This window comes from Lepisma saccharinum, chromosome 13 (assembly GCF_977018435.1).
Source record: "Lepisma saccharinum chromosome 13, izLepSacc3.1, whole genome shotgun sequence".
Lineage (NCBI taxonomy): Eukaryota > Metazoa > Arthropoda > Insecta > Zygentoma > Lepismatidae > Lepisma > Lepisma saccharinum.
In genome coordinates, this window is record NC_139241.1 from 23820789 (window position 1) to 23835731 (window position 14943).

General features: G+C 40.4%; 1 protein-coding gene across 1 annotated transcript in view; it reads left to right on the plus strand.

Moving 5' to 3' along the window:
• Positions 1–14943, plus strand: part of LOC145996897 (uncharacterized) — a 78659-nt gene that overhangs the window by 47682 nt on the left and 16034 nt on the right. Inside the window, exons 4-5 of the mRNA XM_083133457.1 lie at positions 579–736; positions 6522–6695. Coding sequence (XP_082989583.1) covers positions 579–736; positions 6522–6695 — 332 coding nt within the window. The remainder of the gene's footprint in view (positions 1–578; positions 737–6521; positions 6696–14943) is intronic.

Genomic DNA, 14943 nt, shown 5'->3' on the forward strand with positions numbered 1-14943 from the left:
TTGTTCTTAATTCTTTCCTGTAGAACAAAAAAAATTTCATTGTTAATCAGATGCTAAACATTCATGTTATATGTTTGATTTTAATGTCATATATATATAATAATAATAATCCTTAGCGCGACAGCCCATGAAGGGCCTTGGCTTACCTACCGACTGCCGGTCTCCCTCCCACACTTTCCGTCGTCACCTCTAAGCGTTGAGATCTTCAACCAGTATTGGAATAGTCGGGGGGTCAGCCCAACGTATCCCCAGCCGTTATAGTAGGTCGTCTCGACCGGATTACGCTCACTCACTCGGAGCTCCCCAATTTCCTCACGATGGTGGGTTGCCACCGGCTCTATACGTAGGCCGAATAAATTCCGACCAGAGCCGGATTCGAACCTACGCCGTCCCGTAGCGAATGATCTCAAGACGAGTGAACGCCTTAACCCGCTCGACTATATATATTGTAACATTAATTTCCAGAGTTAGGTGGCAGAGCAGCCTAAGGCGGAACCTTGCTCTTAAGTAAATATTTTTTTTTTATTCTATTCTATATTACATGAATTCGCTTTAACTCCGATTCAAATTCTTTGCAGAAAACCACTACAGGATCTTCAATGAGCGGGGGGAAGATATTCTGCTTGCGAAAGGACACCCAGATTGGTTTAAGTCCCTCAGCCTGACCATCCACGAAGGCGACAAGAACGGGAGGGAGATCCTCAGGGTGGAGACAGAGACAGACATCCTCCACCAGGTAATTAGCCATTATGCATACTTCTTTCTTCAATGTAAATTTACGTGGGATTGCTTTGATATATTTCTTTGCGATTTCAAGATTCTCGCAAATTCGATTACATGAAACCCTAAAGAATGTTATTCTTAATTGAACGATGCCATTTCGAGCTTTCTAGAGAATTAAGAAAAAAGAAAAGCCCACATGAAACTTTTTTGGCGCCAAAACGCTTTGTGGGACATTATGTCTGCACTGAGTAAGTAAATCCAACCAAATGAATTCTCTCTATGGCAATCATTCACGGACTCATAGATGATTGATTGATTGAATTTTGCACCCGTCACATTTACATTGGTCCTGCCCCTTACCATAACTACAATATAACTATTTTATAGCATAACTGTAATGTCGGAGGACTAAAATATTCTCAACTGGGTTAAACGCTGATGCACTCACACGATATGATGAAATTGATGAAGGGACACTCACAAACACTAATGCCCAGGCCGGGATTCGAACCCGATATCTCTGGCGTTGTAGCGCTCTGCGCTAACCATTCCACCACGGACACCGACATGAAGACAGGGAGTTCGTCTTCCTAAATCTGGATATCAAATAGACGAATAGTGACGTACTATTGATTTGATTTGTTGTTTTAAGTCCACTTTATGCAAAGTATGGCTTATCGGGACTGGACCTACAGTTTAAAATGGGATCCGAACCACTATGTGCCTCCAACGGGTATTGTACCCGGGTCCCCTTGATTACGAGGCGACGACGCTACCACTGCTGCGCCATCGGGAAGGCACTAGTGACATACTAGCAGTGGTGACAAGCTTTCACTTTAAATAATAGAAATATTGTAACATTTTGTGTGACACATTATAATTCAAAGATTTTCACCTGCAAAGTTCTGAAGTGAAAGAGCAGTTTTGGGTAATAAATGCTTCAGTGTTCCATCACAGAATATACCCAACATGATAGTATTGACACAGTGTCGACAGGACAACTTAGGTGGTGTGGCAAGAGAGCGCCCGGTTAATACTCTACAAAGGCAGATATAATCTGATCCCCATTAAACTTCCACCAAGACACATTGTTCCACAAAATTCATTGCAACCTTTATGTGTCCTTGCCTTGCCTCACAGAAAAACAGAGTTACTTGGGCATTATTCCTCACGATAATGTTGAGAGGTGTAAAACTGACGTTTTCCGATCTTAATTCGTTAAAAGTACCTAAGTTTTATTTTCAACTTCATACACAGAATTTAAACGGAACTGAATCTATAGCTTTCATTTTATCTCCACCACCGAAGAAGGCAAAGTTAATGGCATAGTTTTGAAAACAATTATAACACTTGTCGGCAACTTTACCAGATTGATATGGGCTTGTCGAAATATTATCCAGTGGAATGAAAGTGAAGAAAATATCCCCCCTTAAAAGAAAGTGAAACGGAAAAATTCACAAATTGTTCTTCGAATTCCACTATCATCCACTTTATTTACCAGATATGACCCCACGCGATTTTTCCGAACCTGAAAGAAATATTGACCAACATTGATATATTCATTATTTTCAGGAATTCTTGAAACAGTTTAACTGAAGACGTACAACTCTTATCGAGAAGTGCTAGTTGAACTAAAAGGTTGTCATTTATTATTTAGTTTTGGATACTTTATCAATCACCCCTTGTATAATGCCCAGTTTTTAATGTAATGGAAGAAATGTAGTAAAAAGTAACTTTCTACAGGCACCAAAATGTTAGTCACTCTTCCGTGTAGTACTTACACCCCGGTAACTTCAGTCTTCTAGGCCTTTCTAAGCTTATACTGTTAAGAATATTCCAGTTCTCCAACACCAAAAGGGGTGGCAGCTCAGTAGCCACACCAAATGATGTTACAGAATTCCTTACCTCGTGCTCGATAACACACACATTTATTTTCTACAATACCAAGATTAGTGTGATATATCGTCAATTCCTGAATTTCAACACCACTCTTAGTTTTTCAAAACTCCAATATTCCTCACTTTCAACACCAAATCTAGTGTTTTAAACCTCCAATGTGCCTGAATTTCAACACTAGCCTTGTTGTATGCAGTTTTACAGGGTAAGTGGTGTAAAATTATTTTAATAAACATACATGCACCAACGGAAGATAAAGATGATAATACTAAAGATGATTTTTATACAGAGTTAGAACAGGTCTTTGATAAATTTTCTCAATATGATATGAAAATTCTGTTAGGTGACTGTAATGCACAGATTGGCAAAGAAGAGACATTTAAACCCACGATTGGTAAAGAAAGTCTTCATGAATTAAGTAATGATAATGGTATAAGATTGATTACTTTTGCAACCTCAAAGAATTTAATTGTGAAAAGTACCACTTTTAAACATAAAGATATCCATAAATATACCTGGTCTTCTCCAGATGGTAAAACTCTTAATCAGATAGATCATATTCTCATTGATAAGAGAAGACATACTAGTATAATTGACGTTCGTACACATAGAGGTGCGGACTGTGCCAGTGACCATTATTTAGTAATTGCTAAATTAAGAGAAATACTCTCAGTGATAAATCATAAGCAACAAAATCTAAAATTTCTAAAATTTGATACAGGAAAGTTTACTGATGAAAGAATTAAGAAAGATTACCAAATTAAACTGTCAAATAGATTTGATGTTTTGCAGGTTTTAAATGATGATGAAAATATAAATGAAACCGACGTAAATAAGAATTGGGAGCACATACGTAATGCAATAGAATCAGCAGCTAAAGAAAGTATAGGATACCATAAACCGAGAAAAAGTAAGCCATGGTTTGATAATGAATGTCATAATCTAATAGAAATAAGAAATCAGGCTAGACTTAGGTGGTTAAATAACTCTGATGATACAAATCTAAACAATTATAATAGAATAAAGCGAGAAGTTAACCGCACGTTTAGAAGTAAAAAAAAAGAGATTACTTGAAAAGTAAAATTAACAAAATTGAAACAAACAGCAAAAATAAAAATATCAGAGATTTATATAAAGGTGTAATTGAATTTAGAAAGGGGTGGCAACCTAAAGTAAACTTGATAAAAGATAAAGACGGTGATTTTCTAGCTGACCCAAGCAATAATCTAAATAGATGGAAGAACTACTTTAATGACCTTTTAAATGTCCATGTAGGAGATAAATCAGAAGTGAATGAAGTACACACAGCAGAACCTTTAGTTCCAGAACCTAACTTGACTGAAGTTAAAGATGCTATTAAAAGGCTAAAGAATAACAAAGCACCTGGCATTGATTTAATACCAGCTGAGTTAATTAAATATGGTGGAAATTCATTAATATGTCAAATTCATAAATTAATTTGTTTAATATGGAATAAAGAAGAAATCCCTCAACAGTGGAAAGAAACCATAATTGTTCCTGTGTTTAAAAAAGGTGATAAAATGAACTGCAATAATTACCGTGGAATTTCTCTACTCTCAACAACATATAAAATATTATCTAACATTCTTTTAACAAGATTAACCCCATATGCTAATGAAATTATAGGTGATTATCAATGTGGATTTAAACGTAACAGATCAACTACAGATCAAATTTTTCACATCAGACAGACACTTGAAAAAAAGTGGGAATATAATCAAAATGTCCATCAGCTATTCATTGATTTCAAAAAAGCATATGATTCGGTCAAAAGAAATAAATTATATAATATATTAGTAGAGTTTGGAATACCTAAGAAGCTTGTTAGTATGATAAAAATATGCACCAGTGAAACAGAAAGTAAAATTCGTGGGGGTATTAATATGTCTGACAAATTTACAATTCATGATGGGTTAAAACAAGGAGATGCATTATCTCCATTGCTCTTTAATTTTTCCTTAGAATATGCTGTTAGGAAGGTAAAAGAAACTAAGGAAGGACTTAAATTAAATGGTGTGACTCAGTTGTTAGCATATGCAGATGATGTAGACTTACTGGGGGATGATGTGAATACAATTAAGAATAATGCTAAAATATTTTTCAAAACTGCTAAAGAGATAGGTTTGGAAGTTAACAAGGAGAAAACTAAATATATGCTTACAGGCCGAAACCAAGTGTTAGGTAACAATCAAAATCTAATTATTGATAACAACTCGTTTGAAACAGTTTCAAAATTCAAATACTTAGGAGTAATATTAACAAATGAAAATGATATTAAAGAGGAAATAAAAAGTAGGCTTAATTCAGGAAATGCATGTTACTTCTCTCTTCATAAACTTTTGTCTTCTCGTTTAATATCTAAGAAACTAAAAGTTAAAATATACAAAACAGTAATTTTGCCTGTAGTATTATATGGATGTGAAACTTGGTCCCTTACATTGAAAGAGGAACATAAATTAAGAGTATTTGAAAATAAGATCCTTAGGAAAATCTTTGGACCTAAAAGGGATGAGGAGACAGGTGAGTGGAGAAGGTTACATAATTTAGAACTACATAATTTAGAACTACACAATTTGTATTCATGTCCAGATATTATTAGAATAATTAAATCAAGAAGACTTAGGTGGGCAGGCCATGTGGCACGAATGGGAGAGGAAAGAGGAATTTACAGGATTCTTGTTGGGAAACCTGATGGTAAGAGACCTGTAGGAAGGCCAAGACGAAGATGGAGGGACAACGTTGAGATGGACCTAAAGGAAATCGGTAGGGATGGAAAAGAGTATATAGATCTTGCTGAGGATAGGGACAGATGGAAGGCCTGTGTTGCTGCAGCCATGAACCTTTGGGTTTAAGAAGGCTAGAGAGTTAGTTAGTTAGTTAGCCTTGTTGTTTTAAAACTAAAATATTTCTTAGTTTCAACACCAAACTTAATTGTAGATTAGGCACACACAGGAGTTGTACTACGTAGAAATTTTCAGCGAAAAATGCAGGCTCGACCAGGACTCGAATCCGGGTATATGGCATACCGTGCCATTGCTCTAACCACTGAGCTACTGAGCCGGCCTGGCCTCGCCTGATATTTCGATATCGCTGTTTTACCTGCGTGGAATCGTCTCTGCCAGTGCTACCACAACGGGATCTGTTGCCTTTGAAACACAGTAGACTTCGACGTTGCCTGGATCCTCCCAGCGTAGAGATGTTAATAATTGTAGATTAGGCACACACAGAAGTTGTACTACGTAGAGTTAGAGCAATGGCGCGGTATGCCAGACACCCGGGTTCGAGTCCTGATCGAGCCTGCATTTTTCGCTGAAAATTTCTCCTTACCAAACTTAATGGTTTAAAATGCCAATATTCGTGGATTTCAACACCAAATCTGGTGTTTTAAAACTAGAAGAATCAGGTATTTTAACACCAATACTATGAAACATCAATATTCATGACCGACTTTGGTGTAGTTTCATAGTGAAGTAGACACTGAAATAACCCAAGTCTGTTGTGACACACAGCAGAATTTAAGCGTAACAGTATTTGCAGTCGCAAAACTCATTATTTCTGTTACTTCAAATAGAATGGCAACTTTGGCTGCCATTGAAAAGTCAGTCAAGATCAATCCAAGGAACAATAATAGCAATAAATATTAATGAACCATTTGTAACAGCAAACACAAAATTTATTCAATTTAAGTAAATATCTTTTTCTAAGAACAACAGGGTTCGACGTCCCACTCCTTCAACTATGGATTTGAAATTGTATGCTTGAAGACTAGTTTTATTTAGTTGCTGCTAAGGAGTCGATAACAGTAATATAAAAGCTATTCAATCAATCTAATGAAGGAGATTCATCCTAATCACACGGAAAAACGTTAATTATTATTGCAGAAGATGGACGTGCAGTGTCCGCCTGGGCAAACGCTTGCTATCTTCGAGAGGGAGTCAACCTGCTGCAAACCCTCCAAGTTCATCGCCAAGACACCAGACGGGGCAAAGATGTTTGACGCCGTCAGCCCTCAGGGGATCGTCATCTGCTCCCTGTTCCAAGACAGGCTGTACAAGGTAAGGATTGTGCTATGCTGCTCGCATTTCCACCTGGCGGCTGGGAAAGAACGAATTAGCGATCAGTTGAATTTTCTTCGACTGACATCGGGCATTTTCGTGTCACAAGGTACCGAACGTTGTTGGCGGGACGAAACAAAAGAGCATCGGATACTCAGCATGTTGCCAAATATACTGCAAAACGGGGAAGAGAAAAAGTTGATCACCGCCGTTACTGGATAAAAGTTGTACAATAGTACACGATGTACGGAAAATGAGTTTTACGCAAAACATCAAAACACTGTTCAAACAAGCCAATAAAAACAACTGCCTAAACAGACGCACGCATGGCAACGTTGTAACGGCAAAGCGATGTTACCCCTACAGCTTTTACTTCGCAACTGAGGTTATTGACACTCATCGAGGCACACACCCCCGAAGACGATTGGTGGACAGAAGGAGGTATGTAGCAAAATGTAGGTCAGCCGCCAGTTGAGACAGCGATGAGTATAATTAAAAAAATGAGGAGTGGACTAATGGAATTAGCACATTGATTTCTTAAGAGAAACTTTACTTTGTTACTAAATTCAGAATTGGCCAATGCATTCGCTAGAACCGAACTTCTATGAAGAATGGCTTTCACGTTTCCATAGATACCACTGGCTTCGTGACAGTGTTCGGAAAGTTAATTTTTAAAGTAACTGAGTTACAGTTACTTGGTTCAAAAGGTTGAGTTACAGTAACTTATTTTAAAAAGTAACTCAGTTATAGTTACCTGTACTGCTACAAGGTAACTTACTGTTACCTTCTTCTGGAAAGTTTCTTGCAAACAAATTACACACGATCAATGATCATTAATTGCAATAAAATAAATGTGTTTTATTCATGTTTCTGGCACGTATTTTAAGTCTTCATATATTTATATTAGTCCTCCTCCGTAGTCGAGCGACAGTCTGGCTCGAGCAGTGGTCTGAGACGGTTGTGTTTGCGCGTCTCTCTAATAGCTCGAAGTCACGTAGCGCGTATTACTCGCGAGTCCGGTTGAAGTGAACCACGGCGACGCTGCCAACATGGTAATCAAGAGATTGAATACACTAAAACTGAACTTCAGTCAAGTGCGAAGGAAACCAACTTCGACGGAAATACACAATTGGATCAGCAAGACCATGAAATTGAAACCGGAACAAGTCGTAAGTATTGAAGTAGACAATTATAGACGTTGTATCTTTCTGAAACTACTATCGAAAGTAGTGTGTGAACAGTTGTTGCTACAGTCAAACGGAGAATATAAATATAGTGACGAAGACGGGGATTGTCCAGTGCTTGTTACGTGGGCGGATGCAAATTACGTGATAGTTAGAGTGCACGTTGTACCGAGTGAACTGTCCGATGACGCCATTCGATCGGTCCTGAGTACGTACGGTCAGATAATATCCTTGGACGATGAACGGTATTCCAGTGATCACATTTATCCGGTAAGAACTGGCCGTAAAATCGCCAAAATGAATCTAACTCGTGCGATCCCATCGTACGTCACAATCAGTGGCGGACGATACTGGGTGACATATAGCGGGCAAGACCGTACTTGCAGTTACTGTGACCTTAGTGACCATTTTTACGTTACCTGCCCGTCCCGACGTCGTCAAATAGAGAAACCCGAAGATACGTCCTATGCCGGGGCGGCGCGTCCTGTCCCGAGGAATGTGCCGGCTGCTGAAAAAATGATGACCCCGACACCCACTATACTACCTGTGCATCTGAAACGCTCCGGAGACCAGGAAACTGAGGACAACGTACAAGCTTCACTACAGGGTGTACCTAAAAATACCGTACCAGATTCCACTTTACCACCCAGTGTAGAAAACAAGACAACAGCAGACGTTCCTAACCCCGTCAGTGTGGACCAAGTTAATGTCAACCAAGCAGCCCACGTAGCAGAGAAGAATGGGGAAGAAACAATGGACGTTACCCTCGAGGTGCCCAATAGTCCGATGCAGCAGGCAGATGATGACCATGCAGGTGAAGGTGGGAACTCCGAGACGGCGTCCCCCGCATCAGGCACTCTTCCGAAAACAACGAAGGAACCAAAAAAGAAGAAGAAACGCAGTCTCCCTGCGAACGATACGGCGTCGACACGGCGGCAAGATGGCCCTCATCGTTCGGTGTCTCCAGTGTCTCGGCGACTGCGTAGAACGATGAGTGCGACAAGAGAACAAAGTGCGAAATCTAGTGGCGGCTCTGATTGGTCGCTTGACGTCAATGTGTGATATATGTCTACCATATCCTCGTTATGAAGTGTGTTGTCCGCGTTATAATGGTATTAGGGTTGTGTTTGTCGCATGTCGTAGTGAAATTGAAAAAGGTAAATAGTTTTACGTCAGTAAATGCACATAACATTCCCACCGGGTACACTAGTACAGAATCCCACATGACGACCCCCATATATCATTTTGCAACAATAAACATTAACAAGATGAAATCTAGTGTCAAGCATCATGCATTCTTAGACTATATTAAGCAAAGTCACCTGGATGTAATTTTCCTGCAAGAAGTCGGGACCGATGATTTCTGTCTGGGCAGTGAATATACCGTGTATAACAATTTTACTCACAATTCTCTAGGAACCGCCATAGTTGTGAAATCAGGCCTCCATATAACGGAAGTTTACCATCACCCGTCTGGTCGTATCACATGTATCCAAATAGGAAACATATGGTTTTGTAATGTTTATGCACCATCAGGTACCAACGCTAGAAATACTCGGAACATATTTTACGCTACAGACGTGGCGAAGGCATTAGGTGGCTCCCGTCAAAACATTGTGCTGGTGGGTGATTTTAATTGTACTCTCAGAAGACAGGACCAATATCCAGGATTCCATACATCACCTAGCTTGCAGGCGCTGGTTGAAGGGTTTAAACTGCACGATGTTTGGGTGGCTAAAGGTCCGAATATAGACGGCTACACATACATACGTGCCGACACAGCGAGTCGGCTTGATCGTTTTTACGTTAGTGCACACATGATTAGCAACATATCTGCGATTCGAATTTTCCCAACCTGCTTTAGTGATCATTTAAGTGTCCAACTCGACATGAGTTTGGATGTACCTTCAGTTGGACGAGGGCGGGGATTTTGGAAGTTCAATGTAAGGTTATTGGAAGATGAACAATTTCGTACCGAATTTAAACAAAAATGGAAGAAGTGGGAAGAAATGAGCGTACGTCAAACTGACATTATTATGTGGTGGGACACTTTTCTGAAACCCTCCATTAAATATTTCTGTTTAGCATATAGTCGTGACAAATACGCAGATTTCAATAAGAAATATAACTTTTACTACAGAGTGCTTCACGAACTAACAACACAGCTAATACAAGGGAAGCCAGTGCGTCAAGAAGTGAAACGAGTGCAAGCAGTGCTGCTGAGCATGCACAGAGAGCGTATGCAAGGTTACAATGTTAGGAGTCGTCTTCCTATGTTTGATGCACAAGAAGAAGCCTCGTTGGTGCAGGTGTTAGCAGAGAGACGCAGTGCACAGCGAAAGAGAATAACGTGTCTCGATACAGCCACGGGAAGACTAACCGAACCCAAGTTAATACGAAAGTACTTACGGGACTTTTATGCAGATAAGTTTAAAGAGAAGGAAGATCAAAGCTCCCGTCGCACTCCACTGCAAGGGATGGACCTTCCTATGTTAACGGAAGATGACCGTCGCTATTTAGAACAGCCATTCTCAAAGAAAGAAGTGTACGAGTCTGTTCACAGTGGAAAAAGAGGTAAAGCTCCGGGAATCGATGGTGTCCCGATAGAATTGTTCCAAACCTTTTGGACAACGGTGGCTCCACTGTTCACACGCTGGCTCAATGAGGTATTTACGAAGAAACGCCTTGGACGAACGAGTCTCACGGGTGTTATGGTTTTGATTCCCAAAATATCTCAGCCCAGAAAGCCAGAAGACTTCCGGCCAATCACATTGCTATGTGCTGATTATAAAATCTTTGCACGTTTGATCACCCGAAGGTTGCAACAATTTGCGGATACTTTATTAGGGCCGTATCAATATGTATATGGTACAAGTGGTAAAATATGTCACATTCTAACTAGTGTACGTGACATCATCGCTTCTATGCAAGATATTGAAGGTTCTCAAGCTGCTTTAGTGGCGTTAGATTTCAAAAGTGCCTTTGACTCCCTCAGACATGACTATCTTTTCCAATACTTTGGTAAAGTGGGATGTGGTGATTTCTTTGTACAATCTATACAGAGTTTATACAGAGAAGCTCGAGTTCAGTTATCTATCGATGGTTTTCTGTTGCAAGCCTTTTCTATTCAGCGCTCTGTTCGTCAAGGATGTCCATTTTCCTTATTTGCATTCTGCGCAGCTCTGGCTCCATTTTTACGACTGATGCATGCAAAACTTCAGGGACTCCAGCTTCTTGGGAGAGACCACAAAATATGTGCGTACGCAGATGATGTGACCGTAATCGTGAAAGATCGGCTAGACTTGACTCGTATGGAGGCCGTACTTGAAACGTTACGAAAGCAGACGGGACTTAGTTTGAACCAGAAGAAATCTAAAATCCTACCCCTAGGGTGTAACCCCACTCTGTGGACTGAATCTGTATCTATACCTATTGTTGATAAAGTGACAATTTTGGGAATAAACTTCACTACGACCATCACAGAGACTGTCTCCAGAACTTTTACAACTATTCTCCCAAAAATCCAGGCAGTGTTGAACATGAATCGTTATAGACAATTATCCTTACGCTCTAGAATACAGTATGTGAACATGTTTGCATTATCGAAGTTGTGGTATGCTGCGCAAGTTTTGCCTGTTACTGCGAAAGACGCGGCGCAAGTACGAAAGATGATAACGCGCTTCATATGGCATGCACATTTGTTTCATGTCGCACATGAAACGTTATGCCTCCCAGCAAGTAAAGGAGGCCTGAACTTGCGCCAAGTGGAGAGACAAGCCTCAGCCTTGTTTCTACAACGGAACATTGAGTTGCTTCTGCAATACCCTGATAGTTTAACAGCAAGATTACTACATACTCTGATAGATGAAGTGGAACTGCGAACACCCATTTATCCAGGGAAGATCCCTTCCCACTACAACTATTTGAGGACAACTCTTGTCGAGTTTTGCTATCTCCTCATCGGTTCACCTCACATGGATGTCGATGGGATGACAGTGAAATTTTTCTATAACCAATTGACTTGCAGGTTACACCACCAGCCACGAATTGTGCTTCTCCGAACTAATGTAGTGTGGTCAAACGTATGGAGAAATATATCTGCCTCTCATCTTTCTAACCGCGTTCGATCTTTGTGGTACCTAGTAGTTCACGATGCCATTGCGACCGGTGCTCGAAAGTGGCGATACCAAATGACTGACAGTGCTGTATGTTCCAATTGTCATCAAGCTGAAGACACTTTACGACATCGCCTCGTAACATGTCCCGCAACGGTAGATCAATGGAAGTATTTGTGTAAATGCCTTGGTACTATATGTAGAACATCGCCCGATACATTTACTGTAGATCATTTACTGTTACCAGACTTTGTGTTCTTCCCTCTTACTAAAGTAAGAGCGGTCCAGTTTTTAGTAGCCCAATATATTTATTATATTTTAGGACATAATTCAGTGTCAATGCAAAATTCGCTGCAATATCACTACAGTGAGAATTATTACCAGATGGACCAAGCCAACCGCAAAACACTCTATGCAAATTTCTTGCAGGCCCTTTTCTTGTAAATACACCTAATTATGTAATATAGATCTGATATATGTGTAATGTTATCATAGGATCATGTAAGTAGTCCCTACTGCATAAAATAAAGAATATTAAAAAAGAAAAAAAAATTAGCTGAAGATGTTTGAAGGAGTACAAAAAAAAAAAAAAAAAAAAAAAAAAGCGGGTTAAGGCGTTCACTCGTCTTGAGATCGTTCGCTGCGGGACGGCGTAGGTTCGAATCCGGCTCTGGTCGGAATTTATTCGGCCTACGTATAGGGCCGGTGGCAACCCACCATCGTGAGGAAATTGGGAAGCTCCGAGTGAGTGAGCGTAACCCGGTCAAGAAGATCTACAACAACGGCTGGGGATTCGTCGGGCTGACCCCCCGACTGTTCCAATACTGGTTGAAGATCTCCACGCTTAGAGGTGACGAAGGAAAGTGTGGGAGGGAGACCGGCAGTCGGTAGGTATGCCTAGGCCCTTCCTGGGCTGTTGCGCAACGGATTATTATTATTATATATTTATATTATTATAACAAGAAATAAACAATGATGAAATAAGGAATCAGGTTTGCTTGAGTGATTTTAATTCGAAAAATCGTTCCTAGGTTGGCCACTGTATTTTACATGTGGTGGCATCAACTCCTCTTGCACCTGTTTCTTTCCGTTCCATTCCAAGCTCAACGAGATCCACTTCGACGACAATGGCTTTTTCTGGCTCGCCCACCACGTTCCAAATGAATGCAGCAATCGCGTATGTCGAGTTGGTCTCCCAAATGAATAAGCTAAACAAAAACGATATTGGGCCAGAATCTACACTTAATGGCCAAAATGTTTTAACAATTATTTCTGATTGGGCTAACACGATATCAGAGATATTTGGTTTTAAAAATTTGGGGGTTACCAAAACTACAGCGGCTAGAATAACGTAGTGTGGAAAACGGCATGGTTCTGCGCTCTCTGGCTGGTTCCACTCGAAAATGATCTGCTAGAGGCGCTGGTGTTGACCCCGGTGCTTGGTGTTCGACTGCTTATAATGGAAGTACATGGAGTTTTCGCTGCAACGTCTGATTCTTTTACATGAAGCATTTCTATGAATGTAATAATTGCTATGATATTTGGTACAGTGGTCGCGAAGATATTAACGAACAGTCTAGACAGTCGACCACGTCCTGTTATCGTCATACTTTCGTTAATAATACGGGAGAAAAAATACGCGTGGAATGTTCTTGGCAACTAAATTTTTGTGTATGAATTAGGTTCATTATTATCATCATCATCATCATCATTTCTTTTAAAGATATACACACTGAAGCATATGTATTTTTTATATTTACCGTCTCTTTTCTTCCGCTTTAAACTAATCGCGGCAATGATGATGATGATGATGATTGCATGAAACGACAAAGGGAACCCCACAAAACTTTCATAGTGCAATCGACATGAGTGTAAGGCAACTTTCAAACCAATGGGACAAGCGACACGGGATGTTCACAGTCACACTAGTGACACACACTTCCAGACTGTAAAATAGCATTCATTGCACATGAGGGTCCAAACAGCAAACGACACGTTCATATGGCGTATTCGCGTGCTACTTGTTACTTCGGTCGGAAAGCTCCTTAAAGGAAGTGTGCTGAGACCGAAGCGACGCGCTACAGGGGGAGTTCCCAACTAAGTGACACATGGTGCCTTCAGTCTATTAGCAAGCGTTGCTTGCGAACAACAGATAGGCGACACGATAAACCGCACATTACAACAACAGATCTAGGCGACACGATAAGCCACACGTGTCGCTTTGTCGCTTCTGCGTCGCTCAAACTGGGCCATTTCCTCAATAGCTTGCAACATGTTGCCGTGGTTTATTGTCCGCGCATACGCGATGCAATGAGTGTCTTGCTTTAGTGAGATTGCGCACCAAAGCGACAAGCGGCACGCGACACTTGTCGCTTGAGGATTTCACCAACCGAAGGCTGGCCTGTGCTGCCCGTCATGCCGCTACGATGTGAAATGTTGCTCTTGATTGGCTCCTCTCCAAGGAACATGTGTCACTTCGGTATGAAAGTTGTCTTGGACCGAATGACCCGTGTCGCTTTGGTGTGAAATCCTCGTATCGTTTGTCGCGTATCGCTTTGGTGTAAAATCTCCTTGAGGAAACGGTGCAGTCAGAGCTTTTGTCCCTACTGTTAGAAAGGCTGCATTGATTTCCGACTGCTCGCTTTCAAGCGACATTTGTGGTTTGTCGCCTTGGTATGAAATATCTCTCAGGATACTATTTATATTCTAATAACATAGAAAAATAAACTCTAATACACAGTCCAAGACCTGACGTCCGGTCCATGCGTGCTATTTATTTATTAATTTTATTTTACTTTTCTTTCCAAATTAATGCCATTTCGTGACTGCAAATCACTCCACAAATATAACTGTTTCCATCAATTCACTTACCGCCTTTCTAGAGAAACAAATCTACACAATATATTCCAAAAACTAACTAAGCCGCATTACTTTCATAACAAAATTAGC